Source organism: Oryza sativa, chromosome 8 (genome assembly GCF_034140825.1).
Source record: "Oryza sativa Japonica Group chromosome 8, ASM3414082v1".
NCBI classification, from domain to species: Eukaryota; Viridiplantae; Streptophyta; class Magnoliopsida; order Poales; family Poaceae; genus Oryza; species Oryza sativa.
Genome location: NC_089042.1, coordinates 14,168,618 through 14,185,595, shown reverse-complemented (window position 1 = coordinate 14,185,595; position 16,978 = coordinate 14,168,618). Strand labels below are relative to the sequence as shown.

At 40.9% G+C, this 16,978-nt stretch overlaps 1 protein-coding gene across 2 annotated transcripts; it reads left to right on the top strand.

Annotated features, from left to right (window-relative positions):
- The first annotated feature begins 266 nt into the window (after window positions 1-266).
- On the top strand, window positions 267-12,299 carry LOC4345269 (uncharacterized). 2 transcript variants are annotated; one of them, XM_015795135.3, is made up of 13 exons: window positions 267-470; window positions 571-637; window positions 3,355-3,465; window positions 4,206-4,395; window positions 4,530-4,615; window positions 4,780-4,972; window positions 6,997-7,108; window positions 7,321-7,448; window positions 7,541-7,747; window positions 7,821-7,930; window positions 8,463-8,586; window positions 10,537-10,680; window positions 11,809-12,299. In XM_015795135.3, the coding sequence occupies exons 1-13, from the start codon at window positions 380-382 to the stop codon at window positions 12,022-12,024; spliced, it is 1,779 nt and encodes a 592-aa protein (XP_015650621.1). In that variant the 5' UTR covers window positions 267-379; the 3' UTR covers window positions 12,025-12,299. The 2 variants fall into 2 exon arrangements, with proteins under 2 accessions (XP_015650621.1, XP_015650620.1); XM_015795134.3 differs by having other exon boundaries at window positions 11,806-12,299.
- The last annotated feature ends 4,679 nt before the right edge of the window (window positions 12,300-16,978 follow it).

Here is a 16,978-nt window from a genome sequence, read left to right as displayed (position 1 = left end):
ATTTTCAGGAGAAAAAGAATACCACTTAAATTTAATCAAATTAACAAAGTTTGACTAAGAAAAAAAATCAAACGAATTATGATATAAAACGGATGGAGTATTTATAATTTATTAGTAATCATAACAATCAATTGTTTTGACAAAAAAAAACTTCCCTAACATTTTAGTTTTATTGTTTGGATTAATATTCTCACTACGCTTCTCTCTTGGTAGTACTAACACACGAAAGACGATAGATAGACGGTATAACCCCGTGAAACAGTCTCGGAGACTCGGATCCAAGTACCCCCGGCCCCCAACCCAGCAAAACCCAACACAATCCTCCCTCGCTACGCTACGCCGCGGCTGCACCGGAGGCGCACCCCGCCGGCCGCCAGCCATGTCGAAGCCCGCGGACCAGCCCCCGCCGTCGGACATGGAGGTCGACGCCGCGGCCGAGGAGAAGCCGCTCGTCAGGTTCTCCATCAACGGTGGGCTTCTCTTCCTCCCCTCTCCCCACTCCCCGATGGTTCCACGACCGATCCCTAGTTGCTGATCCGGGCGCCGCCGGTTCTCCTCTCCTCCTCGCAGTGCTGGAGCTCATGAGGGAGGCGCAGATGCAGCACGGCCTCCGCCACGGCGACTACACGCGGTACAGGTGCGCGCTCCCGGACTTCCTACCAGATCTGTCTACGATTTCCCCCCTCCGCCCCCCCGTGTTAGATCGAATCGTCTAAGGCTCCCGATCTTATCTCCTGCGGTCTCTGATGGACTTGTGATGGATTGCCCTCATCTAATTGTATAGCTACTTGCGATCCAAACTGTTCTATGCAAACCTTTTTTTTTTGGTATATATATACTGAATCTCTATAATTTTTTTTTTTGAAACCGTCTCCTTAATTTCATTTTGAGAAATGATGAGAAATGTATATTTGCTCTGCAATGCCTGCTCTTTTTCCTGGCAGAGGTGCTTGAAAGGATTTTCGTTTCTATGTTAGTACAATCCCGTGGCATGTTTTTTGTTTTGCCCAATTATCTTGCTTTTGATTGTTATTTACAAGTTAGTCTGTATCTAGGATTTATACTATTACAGAAAGGATCAGAGCAGTCCCAGTGCTTCATGTAGGATAGTTCCTGTAGTATTGAATAGGGTGCTAGATGGGATTTTTGATAGAGTTAGCAATAGATTTATTGAGGAGAGAGTGATCTCATGTAAGAATCAGTTCTACGTGTAAACCAAGAAGGTAACAAGGGGAAACAGGGAGAGGAGGAGGATTGGAGGAAATTTTATGTTAATCCCTAATCTAGAAATAATACATTGACAAATTAGTTTCTAGAGTAGTGTCTATGTGATATGGCTTGGCATTGACACCACTTACTAGTGTATGTAATTTACCACTATTTTATTCCATCTGTGATAATGTCAATTTCAGTGAATTGGGGATTCTTCACAGTACAGTTGATCTAGCCCTAAAGGGCAAGTGCAATGTATACAGGAGATGTGAAAAGTCTAAAATGTCCATAATATTCTTAACACCCCCATTCAAATGCAATGATGCAGTAACATTGCATTTGAAAGGTAAAACTAAAAACTAGGACAAAGTAAATATTGGCATATCTCCAAAGTCTTGATGATGTCGTCAAAGTGTGCCAATTCTTGGATATTGAAGAAGAAAAGATCTGTCCCCTCCTCAATGAAGTGACCTCGGAGCCTTCAGAAATTGTTCTTTGACCCTCGGTTCCTTACAGCCTTTACGAACCATTCTTCAGCCCTTCACTGATTCGGAGACTTCGATGATGATGATGATAGAGGCCCTTCACAAACTGTTCTTGGGCCTTTACTATTAGATGATGATGATGATCAGCTTTGACATAGAGCTGATGAAGTGATGATAACCAACTCTGACATGGAGCTGGTGAACTGATGACGTAGACCAACTCCGACGGGAAGCCGGGCAAGTTGGAGATAGATTGGCATGACCTCAACGAATTGAAGGATAGGCACTGACTTTGATGGAGTAAATGGGAACTAGTAAATGACACAATGATACTAGAAGATATGTGGCTGGACTGAGTGGATAGACTAGATAGGAAAGAAATCGATTTGTAGAGAATATTGATATGCTAGCAAAAGACATAGTGGTGGCTCAATCTAAACTAGCAGATGACTTAGGATACTAGCAAAAGACATTTGGAGAGGAATATCCTATAACAGCAGCAAAGACACTAACTAGCAGTCACATGATATTACTTTGGATGAACTGAATGCACTAGCAGATGAGATTAAGCAACTGATGAAGATGAATAATATAGTAGGTAGTAGAGATGATGATAGCAAGAGGATTGGAACTTGCTGATGCTAAGCCTGTTGTTGCTACTGCTAGAAGACAAAAGGAGCTTGAGGACAATGAGTAGAATAGACTCGATCTGAGCCTAAACCCCATGAATATCACCTGATCTGGTGAGAATGATGAAGAGGATACTCGAGGTCAAACAGATCTGCTGCTGCTTGAGGACGTGCAGCTGCCAGCAGGTCCTGGGTGAAGAGCTTGACCACTCCCTGCAGCAGAGAGCAAGGGCGACTGATGGCTGCCTTCTGCGAATGACGACAGATGACGCGGCACCAGCCGATGGCGCGATAGATGGACGAAGCAGAGACGGGCGCCGCGACAGCGGTGGCTTTGACTGGCCGGGCTTGCTGACGACGACGAGCCACGGCAATGCAACATATCCGAGGTGGACAGTGAGGATGGCCCCGTGATTGACGAGGAACCGCAGAGGGGAACGACGGGTCTGACGAGGTCGGCAGTGGCTAGGAACTTGCTACTGCTGCAGGCTGTGGACGGGTTGGAGCAGATGACGACGATGAGAGGCAGCACACATGTGGCGGCCGCGACTGGCGGCAGGCACGCAACAACCATGACGAATGGGTGGTGACTGCGACGGATGACGTACTTAGGTGATGATGATGACCGACGATGCGGGCCCCTGGCTGCTCGCCAGGGAGCTGAACTAGAGTTAGGGATTGAGGAGAGACTCTGATACCATGTCAATTTCAGTGAATTGGGGATTTTCCACAGTACAGTTGATCTAGCCCTAAAGGGCAAATGTATACAGGAGATGTGAAAAGTCTAATATGCCCCTAATATTTCTTAACAATGATCATAATTAATTAGACCCAAGTAAATCAAAATCAAATCAACCTATATATTCTTTTACTTGCCATTCCTCCAACATCTGCCCCCTGCACCCTCAGACAACTCCTCAATTGTGAAATGCATTGCACTTGCATGGGCCACTATTTTTCTGTAATTAGTTAGTTAATGTTTCATGTTATTGGTTACACTTTGTCTCAAGGATGTTCATGACCTGCAGGAGATACTGTACCGCACGTCTCAGAAGGTTATACAAGTCTCTCAAGTTTCTGCATGGCCGTGGTAAATATACCAAGAGGAATATAACAGAGTCAACAGTCACAGATGTGAGGTGTGATGCTTTCTGCTGATAATCTGTTATATAGCTTGGTGTCTCTGTTCATACTTCAATATCCGGGTGTTGTCTTCCCATTTTCAAAGTTGAAAGAAGTTACCATTTCATACTTCATAGCATGATGCCTTCTTGCCATCTAGATCTCAGGATATTGCTCCACCTAAACTATTTAGTGAACCAATTTGGGACTGCTATCTTACTTAAGCTGCTAAGAGCAATAGTAGGGAAACAGACCAGTGACCTGGTGGTAGAAGTTGTTAACCTCCTGGGTGTCTAGGATAATTGGGTTGGAGTCCTATGACAGTCTTAAGTTCCTATATCCATCATTTTTCCTTAGTGAAAACCAGAGCACACGCATAGAGACACCACCACCATGGCAGCACCACAAAAGAAGGTGAAATTGGGTGGTTATTGAGGATGATTAAAACCGTTTGGTGCCCTGTCATAAACGCATAGTGATGAGCTCAGTGTAATCTTGCTTCATAGTTATTGTTTGCTAAATGTTTGCACTCCTTGTTTGGTAATTGCATATGATGCCTCTGATTGTTCCTTGGCAGGCTATTCCCATCACCCAGCAAAAGTATTTATTATTATCGCCATATATGTATGTCACATCATTTTTTTTAATGACTTCATCAAGAAGTACAATGGCATTGAGCATTACAGTTGAATTTGTGTAGTTTTTAGACATTTATTGCATCATTACATTCTGAAGTAATTTCAACATATGAGAGCAGGTTTCTACACATAGTATTTTATATGGCTGAGAGAGCATGGAGTCATGCGATGGAAAAGAAAACTGCTGGTCCAAATGCACAACAGCGTATCTACATGTTAGGTAGATTTAGAAAAGCTGTCAAATGGGCAACGCTTTTTTCACATTTATGTTCTCTAAAAGGAGATTCCAGGACGTCTTTGGAAGCTGAGGTGTGTTTCATACCCCCTTTTTTTTTTTTTTGAGAAAACTCAAATCAAGAAATTTTAAGGTGATATTGCCATATGAGAAAATAACCCTTACAATACTAACATTAAATAATTTCTTTGATAAAATTGTTTTGCAGGCATATGCTTCATACATGAAAGGTACCTTGCTGTTTGAGCAAGAGAAGAACATAGAGGCAGCAATGACAAATTTCAAGAACACCAGGTTAGGTTCTAGAAGTTTGGCCATTATTTCTTGCATATATTTTTCCATAATTGTTCTCCTTGTTGTTTGTACATATTTGATAATCAGCGCCACTGCTAAATCTTCTTTGCATTATAATTGTTGGGAGATCATTGATGGCTGAGTGATGTATTGTTTTATCACAGGGCTGTATATGAGGAGCTTGGGAAATATGGGAGTATAGAAAATCAACTTTTATGCCGTCAGCGCATTGAGGAAGTGGAACCTATGATTGGATTTTGCTCTCGCAAACTAGGCGGATCAGCTTTGCAAGCACATGAACTACTAGATCTGGAAAAGGAGGGGCCTGCTTATGATCTTTTCAAGGCTAAGATTGAGGTATATATATTTGTTTTCTTACTACTGTTATAATATATGTTTGATGTTGTTCAAGAATTATGTAGAGGACATGGGATGTTTGGTGTAGAGATAAGTGCATGGTTTAACCTTGGAGAATTTGTTTAAAATTGGATTTTTGTTCTTTTTAAGTGGTATTGTGTGTAAGGTGGGAGAGCGGTGGTGCATGCACATGATACTTTTTTACTAGTTTTCTGTTGTAGGTGAGGGGGCAGATGGGGGTATGACTGGTTCCCTCATTTTTTATTTGTCAGAATCCTTTTGAAAATACACTGTTGATTGCAATGCACTAGGGTTTTAAATCATGTAGACCTTATTACTGAACACATTTGTTATGACATGAAACGTGAATGTTTGAACTTTTGTGGTTTTAGCGGTCTTGCAATTCATAGACATATTAACTATATATGATCTCAACCTAAAATATGATATTTGCAACTTGTTTAGTTCTTGCTAGGAAGTAATGTTGTTGTTAGGCCACCTGTTCTGTTCAGTGGATTCTTCAGAAGATGCTTTTCTGGCTTATGCATGAGAAGCAGTTAGAGCTTGTGAGATCCTTGAAAGCAATGAAACTGTTTTGTACTGCAGTTTTTCTGTGAAGTGCTAAGTGTAAAAATTCAACGAACATATAGGATCTGCATACCAGTGAATGATGCAGCCAAATCCACAAACACAAATTGACATCTTGACTATAGAGATGAACATTTCCAAACCAGAAAATTGCATCGTCCAAATGCTGATGAGCAACTAGCTCTGTTCATCTCAATTTCCGGATATACAAAGGCAATGAAATTCTTTCTTGAGACATACAATGTTTGAATTACTACTCAAAGGTCATGCAAATTAAGGGGAAAGAAACATAAAACCTACATCTACGAAGGCCACCGCTCGATATGATGATCAGTTGACATCTTCATTGCAGCCGGATCATCTCGACCATTAGTAATGAATTAATGATGACTGGATCAGAAGTCAACGACATGATGAGTTTTACTGGAGAGGCCTGCATGGGGCAGCGCTGGCATAGGAGTTAGGAGATGGAGAGAGCCAACCTGCAAGGAGTGAGCAGAGGAGGTGGCTTGACCTAGGAGTGAGGTGGTGGTGAATTGAATGGGACAGCAGGAGACGGTGTATAGAGGTGGTGTGCTCCTAGACTTCATCCTCTTTGCCCCCTAGCCTTATGGGTGCAGTTTGTCCCATGGGGTCATTGGGAGGAAGGGGTAATAGGCAGGAGAGAAATGTGCCTTTTTTATCTGATGGCATTGTGGGTAATTTAATTGCCCCCAGTGGGTTGTAGGTACAGTATTTGATGGGCCTGACTTTTCCAAAATCATGGTTTAGAATCAGCTTGTTTATTTTGTCTTCTGCTTTTGTGGTTGAGAAGCTGGCTAGAAGCCCAAACAAAGCGGGGCGTAGTATCTGCACAACGTAGTTAGTCATTTCTTTTGCACTTGTGGGAATACAGTAAAATAAATGCAGTTAGGACGATGCTTGTTAATTCTGCATCCTTAAATTACTACGATAATGGACAATCTTTCGTCAACGTGAAAATTTCATGATCAAATTATTATTATTTTGCTGGTATGAACAATTTTGGTATGATTATTTTTGTTGGATTATTTATTCATATGTCATAGAACAAATCATGTAGTTCCTTGAAACCCCCACTCTCTTTGTATGGACAACTTTGAAATTTGGACATGCTAATTCAGCCTAATTCATTTTCTAACGAAGTCAGAAAGGAATTATTATCCTAGTCCGGATAGTGCTACATTAGTTTGGGTATATATTCTTGGCCATTGGGATTGCATATTTGAAAGAGGAGTATAAATGCCACGCTAGGTAATCTCACTCTTCCTGACAGCTGATGTTAGGCTGCGCACAATTTTTGCTATCAATTCCATGCTTAGATTTCTAACTGTTTGGAAATGATAATTTCATGTATTCTCAGTCAGCCAAACTTTTTTTTTCATCTTCTAATATGTTTATGTTGGGGAAATTTTCAGGCTGTATTATCTGAGACAAGATCGCAGCAGGCAGCTTCCATGACCGAGTTTAGCTGGCTTGGTCGCAGATTTCCAATTACTAATGCAAAGACCCGTGTCTCCATTTTGAAAGGTATGCAGCATCTTTCTTTGTGTTTGTGGTCAGGTTGGCGATACGCATGGTTCCTACAACTCAGTGGGTGCGTGTTTGGTTTTGTACTCAGGGTTCTACCCCCTCTTTCTTCTTAATATACGCAGATCTCCTGTGTATTCGATAAAAAAACAAATTGCTACGTCTGCTTAGTTTTACTTGTCGAATTCTCTTTAATCTAGTTATATGATCAGCTCAACAGCTGGAGAAAGACTTGAATGGTGCAAACACAGAATCAGTTCCAGCGGACAAAAAACTTGGCATTTTTGACAAAATATTTTCTGCATACCATGACGCTCGGAGCTGCATCCGCAATGACTTGGTATGAAACACACGCATGCGCAGCAGCTTATATTCTAGAAGAATTCTATGCATCATATAATATTAATTCACATTCTTCTTTTCTGAATGCAGGCTTCTGCTGGCAATGCTGAGAATATAAGAGATGAATTGAATGGTCTTGACAAGGCTGTTAGTGCTGTCTTGGGATTCAGAACCATTGAGCGAAACCAATTACTCGTTAGTATTGCTAAAAGCAAGTTTACCAAGCACCGGGATGAGAAGAATGAGAAAATCACAAAACCAGAAGAACTTGTTCGGTTGTATGATCTGCTTATTCAAGTAAGGTTTCTTTTATATCAGGCATTTATAGAATTGTGTTCTTTTGCTGATGTGAAGCTGCTTTAATTTGCAGAATACAACAGATCTGACTGATTTAATTAGCTCAGGAAGGGATAAAAACAAGGAAGAGAACACTTTTATTCAGGAGTATGAGCTGAAAAGTTTGGCTTTCCGAGCTGAGAGGTCTGTTACAAATCGAGCTTGAATTTCCTTTTGCTTTCCATGCACATTCTCTGCTTTGGCTGTAAACCTCCTCACAATTAATCATGATATTGGCAAATGTCTTGCTTGCTACAAGAACCTTCAACTACGCCAATTACCTATCTACTAAACCATGTCCTCAATAATGAGTTATCAAGATTTAGCTGTGTTCTTTTGTACAGTTTCCCAACTTCTACTCTCATTTCTGCGCGCACGTTTCCCAAAATGCTAAACGGTGTGTTTTTGAAAAAAAAATTATATTGAAAAGTTGCTGTAAAATATCATATTAATCCATTTTTCAAGTTCTTTTGCGTGTGAACTACCTCTTTTTCCGTGTGGGAGGGAAAGGTTTCCAACTCCCTGAAATGAACATTGCTACAAGGCATTTTCTGTGGTCACATTTTAAAATTACTGCTTTTATTTAAAACTTGCTAGGTTTATAGAATTTCATTTGAGTTATAGAAATGTGCGTCTAATGATGTCTAATCTCAAGTTAAATTGATAAACTGTGCAGATGTTTCTATTTGGCAAAGTCATACAGTTCAGCCGGTAAAAGGGCTGAATCTTACGCGCTGTTTTGTCATGCCCGTTCAATCACTGATTCTGCACTGCAACAGCTGACTAACAGTCCTGACAAGGTTTTGCTAAACCCAACATTCTTCTTGCTGATTACATGTCATGTTATTTAATGTATTAGCCACAGTTTCAATTTTTTTTATGATCAATAAGAATTCAGTAGCTCCTAGATTATGGTTAATATTTTTATCGTTGATTTGAGTGTCACCATCAATACCATTTTGGGCTTGTATTATTAGTAATGAGCATGGTACTAAATAGTGGTGATAGTGGCCACTTTGTGGCCGCTGTAGTGGTAGTGGGCTCTAAGGTGACTCGATGTTACTGTAACAACGTAGCAATTCAAATTTCAAAACAGTGGGTATGGAATAGTGGACGTAATAGTGGTGGCAACGGCCACAATAGGTCAATATCATTTGTAGCTGCCATGATAGCGGGCACTATTTGTAAGTTGCATACACAAGTTTGCAACCTTTTTAAGATATGCATATGCCTAGTTTGTCATAAATGAATTCATATTGTTTATGTTAGATTGGCAAAGGAAAGTGTGTATATATGCTCATAGATAATTCAAATTTAAAAATTTTCTGTACAATAACATGGGAGAATATAGTGTCCGTAGCTCATGCTATCTGCCACTACACCAGAGCCAATCTGGTACCAACCCACTATCTGCTACTCCCTCCGTCCCAATATGTAGCAACCTAGGATGGGTCTGGGATTAGACCCATCCTAGGATTACGAATCTGGACATTTCCTATGGCTGTGTTTAGTTCACACCAAAATTGGAGGTTTGGTTGAAATCAGAACGATGTGACGGAAAAGTTGGAAGTTTGTGTGTAGGAAAGTTTTGATGTGATGGAAAAGTTGGAAGTTTGAAGAATTATTTTGGAACTAAACACAGCCTGTGTCCAGATTCGTAGTACCCATTCTAGGTTGTTACATATTGGGACGGATGAAGTAGCATTTTTGCTTTGGATCTTGAGCACTGTTTAATTGTGAGTTCATGACTAGAGTTGTAAGATCTAGTCCAAGCATGAAGGGGCCATTTTGGTTCGAAGCCAAAATGTGCCCTACCAAATTGTTTGGCACTTTGAACAGTATTTTGTTAGTGTTTGGTTTGCTTCCAAAATATACCAATAACACATGAAAAGTTACCAAAATTTTGGCACTACCAAAATTTGCCTAGGTTTTGGTAGTACCAACATTTTGGCATGGTAGCAAACCAAATACACCCGAAGCTTCAATCCTGGTCAAATACTTGGTCACATGCTGTTAATGCTCATCTAGAAAGTGATAGTCTTATACTCCCTCCGTCCCATCTTAAGTGCAGCCATGAGTTTCCGTGCCCAACTTTATCGTTCGTCTTATTTGAAATTTTTTTATGATTAGTATTTCTATTGTTATTAGATGATAAAACATGAATAGTACTTTATGTGTGACTTATGTTTTTATTGTTTTTAAAAAAAATTCAAATAACACAGACGATCAAAGTTGGGCACGGAAAATCATGGCTGCACTTAAAATGGGACGGAGGGAGTATTACTTGTGAACCGCGTCAGGGATTGAAGCAGCTAGCACAGTTGGCCTGTTCAATACCCATGCATGTTCATGACACCATATAACTATAAATGATCTATTATCTTAGTTTTTTAATAGATGACGCCGTTGACTTTTTGTCACATTTGACCATTCGTCTTATTCAAAAAATTTACGTAATTATAATTTGTTTTGTTGTGAGTTGTTTTATCATTCAAAGTACTTTAAGCATGACTTATATCTTATACATTTGCGTAATCTTTTTGAATAAGACATGTGTTTGAAAGTCAACGGCGTCATCTATTAAAAAATGGAGGGATTAAGTTGACCAGTTATTCTATCAACATAATTTTTGGGCTGTTCAATGAATTTTTCAAAGTAATGACTTATGGTTTTCTCAGCATGCTTGTCGTTCATGTTTTTTGTGTTAAAAAATGTACACAGAATCTTAACTCAAATGCTAATTATTACAGGCCTTAGTCCAAGATCTTAAGGCTCTTTCTGACAGCTGTAGATCCAATAGCTTCATAGAACATGCGACAGGTATTATGGAGGAAGAGAATGTTCCTGAAAGACTTTCGAAAGGTGTCTCAACATTGTCACTTGGTGAACGAAAGGTATGTTTCTAGGACTTACTCAATGTGGACATTTACTAAGGTTTGCATCATTTGTGGGATGCCCTGTCATTTACCATTGATGTCTAAGATCAGCAGAATAGTGCGACGATGGCATATTTGACAAACATTTTTTAGAATAGTACCCCCTCCATCCCTAAATATAGCTACTTTTCTACTTTAACATTAGCATAGGTAAAATTAGAACACAAACAATGATGCTGGCATGTGGATCCACATACTGGTTTAAGTCATCACATATGTCAGCATGTCCACCAGGAGGGGAACTTGAGGGGATTAGAATTCATTCATTTGCTGGTTTGTTTGAAGACTTAGAACAACAGATATCTAGATCGCAATGAGTAGTCCAATGCATAGATGAGATGTACTTGACAGTTACTCTCTAAAGCCACAAATACATGTTTGAACACCGACATGATCCATAAAATGCAACATAAAGTCATAAACCAGTGTGTCCATTGTAATTTATGCATAATCCTGATGGACAAATACTTGTCAAGAAGAATCCACACATATTTTTCATGCATCAATTTAAATATTTAAACAGATATCTAGATCGCAAAGATGAGATGTACTTGACAGTTACTCTCTAAAGCCACAAATACATGTTTGAACACCGACATGATCCATAAAATGCAACATAAAGTCATAAACCAGTGTGTCCATTGTAATTTATGCATAATCCTGATGGACAAGAAAACAATTAATAATTTATACTTGTCAAGAAGAATCCACACATATTTTTCATGCATCAATTTAAATATTTAAAAACAATTAATAATTTATACTTCAAGTTTCTAATGTTCTGAAGCAATATCTGTGGATTGAGGGACTAACAATTAGATGCTTGACATGACAAGCTTCTGTTGGTGCTGTTCTGTACAATTATTAGAATAAGAATGTCTTCTGCATGCATGTGAAGGGTTAAGAATGTCTTAGGATGTTATTGTTCGTTAAGTTTAAGTAGGCTAGATTTGCAAGTTAAGTTAATATTTTGTAGCACTTTATGTTGTGTATTTTATTACCCCATGGATCATTGCAATTGAAAGAAAGTTCTGGTATAGAACATCTTCAAACAGATTTTGATGATATACTGGTATTTTGCAGCAGGCTTTCCTTCTTGATATGCTAGAAAGCTATGAATCAGCACTCGGTGAATCAAATACCAAAACACCATGTCGCATTGCACGATTCCCACCTCCATTCCAATCAGTTCCGTGTAATCCTATTGTTCTTGATATGGCCTACAATGCGATCGAGTTCCCAAACATTGAGAACAGAATGAAGAAGGAGAAGAAGGGTCTTCTCAGCAGATTCTGGGGCTGAAAAGAAGGGAGGGCGTAGTTCGACAGGATTATCTTCCTCTTGGATTTTGATACATTAGTTTGGTGGTTTGAATTGGTCTTTTCTTTTGCCATGAACTGGAACATGGCACTCTCGATTGGTGGAATGGTTTTGTTGGGCATCCCTTTCCCCTTAAGAATGTCATACTTTTTTTTTGTTAGGCAAAAAAATTTGCGTTTTCAAAGTACATCAGTTTTGAATGTCACACTAACTCGGTTACATACTGTATGAAGAGATGATTAGATCGCAGTTCAGTATTTAAATTGTCAAGCCTATAACGTGCTTCGGTTGCATAGTTGCATTTGCTGCATTTTTTTTGACCCGGTCGAGATTAATGGGATGATAGATTTCTCCTTGAAAAAGATTTGACGGCAACAAGACCGAGTTGCCAGGAAGCCAGTAAATGCCCAATCTCTATATAGTACTCCATCCATCCCATAGCTCAAGTTTTTTAAAATTCAACTTCTAGTATATTTTGACCAGTATAATATGGATTGAATTTTATTTGCTGAAAATAATATTATTGGATTGACATTTGAATTTACTTTGATATGTTTATAATTTTGTTGCTATAAACCTTATATGTATATAAGAAATTATAATTTAAATATTAGTTTTGAATATCGTGCCAAGTTAGGTCATGTCTTATACTGTGTGATAGGGGATTGATAAATAGGAGTAATAAACTTTTAGCGCAAGATTTGGTCGTGTGATGGGGAACTATGCTGATCACAGATATCACATGTACCATCGGTGAATTAATGATGAAATTTACTCTGAACCTGACGGGGAACCAAGCTAATCACAAATACCATTGGCTGGGCCTGAACCTGATGAGGAAATAAATTGATCACATATACCATTGGTGAATTAACACGGTGAAATTTATTCACAGGGGTTGGCCTCGAACCCTGGAAGCATTTTTAGTCCGGGTTTGTCTTACTAACTGGGACTAAAGATTATTTTTTAGTCCTGATTGATGATACCAATCGGGACTAAAGATGGAGGATCTCTAGTTTCGGTTGGTAACACCAACCTGGACTAAAAATTGATCTTTAGTTCCGGTTGGTGATACTAACTCGGACTAAAGATGCCTCTAGGGTTAGTTTAAAAAGGAAGTATCTCTATCCAAGTTAGATGTATGTAGTAGGTGGGATGGTAACGTGCGTGATGGCTGAGGTGGGAGATCTTGATTTCGAATCCATATCCCACACATTTGTTTTTGACTAGGTATGCATTTTTAGTCCCGGTTGTTTCAACCGGGATTTCAATCACTTTTTTTTTTTACTTGTATGCATCTTTAGTCCCGGATTGTGCGCCCTGGTTGCACAACCGTAACTAGGTATGTATCTTTAGTCCCGATTTTTTTGACTTGGCATGCATTTTTTGAATAGTGGCCATTCGTCGCTGGGAAGAAGCAGCAACCGCCACCAGGTGCCGAGAGAAGCAATATCCACTGCCGGAAAAAGCACTAAGGAGCAGCCGCCGCTGCTTGGAAGGAGGAGCCGTCGCTGGCGCTGCTTGGGGAGGAGCCACCGCCGCTGCTAGGGGGCAGGAGCTGCCGCCGCTTCCGGTTGATGACGACTGTTAAGTATCAAATTTATGCCGTTAATACCTGCATAAAACTGAAAGTATAAAACATCTAACATAGCAGTAGGGTATACTTGTAAAAATGTCCACAAGTGTTGGTGTATATTTGTACGCAGATGACAAACTATCTAAGTTGAGAAAAAATATACATGAAGAATGAGGAGAATCAAACTCATATCCAAACTTATAGAGTTTTGGATCCAAAAAACTAATTAAACACCTCCAAATGGGTCAATCCACCATACCAATAGAATGAGGGCCCCAATATCGGTGTACAGGAGAAAAACGGGGCCAACGGAGCCGGCCAAGGTTTGGTCGAACCCTGAGTTCGGCCGAACCCTAACAGAGGCCGCTAGCACAGGCCCAAGTTGAGTTCGGTAGATACCAACCTCAATGATGGTTGTGACTGTTTTCGGCGCTCAACCGTCATCAGAAGGTTCACATGGCAAAAGGGAGAAGGAAGATGCTCTTTGGATGCTATGGAAGATCTCCACACTCCCAAGGCACCTCCACCTATAAATACCCTCTCATTTCCCTTCATTCCAACACACACCAAGCATGAGCTGAATTACAAGAGGCTCTATTGTATTCTTTACGGACATTAGAATAGGGAGAAATTAAGGTAGAAGAATCAGAGGAATTTTGAAGTTGTCGGTAATTCTTCTCTTACTTTTGTACCTTGTCAATTACTCTGCTTAAATTGATAATATCTTTATCGAGTAATTAAGATTTACTTTGTGAGGATTATCTCTTAGTTAGTTTCTATTAAGCTTACTAGAATATTGTGTATTAGATATAGTGTTTACTTTGATGTTTGATCGGCATTAGAGTAGTATTAAATACTGTAGATTTGGTGTCTATATTATTGAGTACCATTATTTGCTGCGTATCCCACAGTAGATTTGAGGTGGGTGTAGAGGTGGTGACAGCCCTCAGAAGCACTGAAGTCCTCCCTGTCTGGGTACGGAGTAGAGCGATATCTAGAAGCAGTGGGTTAGCCAGTGCCTGAAGTATTGCGATAGGATTAAATAAGCTTTCTGTAGACACTGTTTTTCACTAGGAAATCCTCTCTATCCTTTGCCCATTTTTGCTGTGCCCTCTGTCACACCCCAATCCGGCACCGTCGTACAACGGCACCTGACTAGAGCGTGTCGTAGGAGAAACGGCATGAACCGCTTCCTACGAAACCGCGATCTCAGTACCAGTCCCAGGACATAGTGCTGGTACCCACGGTGACAAATATGAATCATTGCAATCCTTAAAATAAATAGAGGACTTATTTACCTTAACTTAGGTTGCAGCTCAGAAGAGCCCAAAAATGCAACAGACGACACGGACAAGGAAACACCAGCAGCAGCAGCAGCGGAACCAACGAACTAACACCCAACACCACAGGCGACGGCTGGGAACTAGGACGAAACCCTAATCTTCACTTTACTTCATCTTCAACTTCAGGGCGGAGGAACTATATATATTTATATAGATCAAGGATAAGTACTTTCGTACTCCGCAAGTCACGGGAATTTAGGTGTTTAATGCAAGCTTGGAAGAGAGGCAAGGTTGTTTTGCAAATCCTTTATTTGAAATCATTTTGAAATCACTAAGTGATTTATTTCTTTTTTAAGTTTGGGTCGAAAAGGAGACTTGCGTCTCGATCCGACTTAAGAGATGCTTTTCAACAACTCAAATGGTAATGTACCGACCTCCCGGGTCAGATCATTACTTCTCGGCTCCCGGAGCCATTTCACTTGATTAATCGGCTCCCAGAGCTTTTTTCATTTTCTCGGACTCCCAGAGTCCTGCTGCCCAGCAGCACAACAATCTGCTTCCACTCGGGAAGCCTAGTCTATGATGCCCGTAGACATCCCGAATCACACAGATTCGCTTCTGACCACTCAGGTCATCTATCTGCCACATAGGCTGATTCTGGTAACGATTCCCACACCACAACAACTTTTCACAAAGCACAAGCAATCAAATCTACGCAACGGGAACCACCTCACATCCGCCCATGACCGTGGGCACGGCTGTTCGAACAGTTAGTTAACCTCTGCAGAGGGGTACACTTTACCCACAAGACACGAACTTGCTCCCATTGCCGAACCCGTGTTCATGACGCACGGCGGAAAAAGGGAGATTCGCGACAAGACCTTTTCCTAGCCAACCCAGGGTTACCTCATGCCACATAGAAGGATCAAATCCTCACATAAATATAGGCCATTTTAGTTTTCACAAATCAAACTCCAACCACCTCGATCGGTAATTCTGCAAGCTTCTCTTCCTTGCTTACCAGGAAGCCGGTTTGGCTCCAACCGACCCCGCCCCGGCGTTCCCAACTATTGGCATGCGAGGTTTCCCTGAACCGACTAGTTACTTAGCCAGGGTGTCCCATTCCACCTTGTGGTTGCACTTTGATTATGCTCGATGAGTTTCCCACAGGAATCGGTCCTTATATGTGAATACGGGACAACGCCACGTAGGCACGGCACCCGCATCGCGAGTTTTCACAAACTATTTTATTTTCAAACACGCCGACACCACGTGTCGGGTTTTCAAGGCTTCTCAAACCCATTTCCCAAGTTTTCGACAATCAACGGTGTATATGGGATATTTGGTATACGCGCTCAGAGAGCACGGATACCGAAGTACCACAAGGGTGGAGCGACAAGGAGTCAAGGTAGTACAGCCTACAGGAATTAGTGCGACTACTAGGTAGGTCCATCGGTTTGGCATGCAAACCGAGGCCAAGCAAGTTAAACGTGAGTGGTTCTAATAATGCAAGTTGCAAACAAAATAATAATGATTTTCCAATTATAGGAGCAATTGGTCAAAGGGTGACTTGCCTTGCTCAAGGTTTTCACGGAGCTTCACGAATCTTCGAGAAATCCACGATTGAAGAAAATCCGGTAACCGCAACTATACGCAAACAATCAAAACCTAAACAAGGACCAAAAGAAAGACCCTATTTAGACAAATTAATAGTGCCATTAGATAGATCTCAATTTTACAGAATTATTGGAAGTGGAATGGGGTCAATCGGAATTACGGATCGGGAGATATGGATTTTCTAAGGTTGAAAGGATTTTCTAATCAAAGGAAAAGGATTTAATTAAACCCTTTTTGAAAAAGAAAGAAGGAGGGGCGAATTTCAGACTTTCTCAGGCGCTTGGGCGCGGCCCAAAGGATTTTAGCGGCTCGGCCGAGCCATTGGGCCGGCGCGGCCACGGGGAGGCGGCCCAACTGAGGGGGGGCGCGGGGGAGAGGGAGGTGGATGCGGCTCACGGCTTGAGCACTGGGTGGACCAAGAGACAGCGGGCCCACGTGCAGCCGCTAGGGCTCTCCGTGG

Bases quoted from the DNA above. Each gene is read 5' to 3' on its own strand.
- LOC4345269 (XM_015795134.3), top strand. From the start codon at position 380: ATGTCGAAGCCCGCGGACCAGCCCCCGCCGTCGGACATGGAGGTCGAC. The intron at 4,396-4,529 runs GTGTGTTTCATA...ATTGTTTTGCAG, and splicing joins GGACGTCTTTGGAAGCTGAG to GCATATGCTTCATACATGAA. The intron at 4,973-6,996 runs GTATATATATTT...GGAAATTTTCAG, and splicing joins TTTTCAAGGCTAAGATTGAG to GCTGTATTATCTGAGACAAG.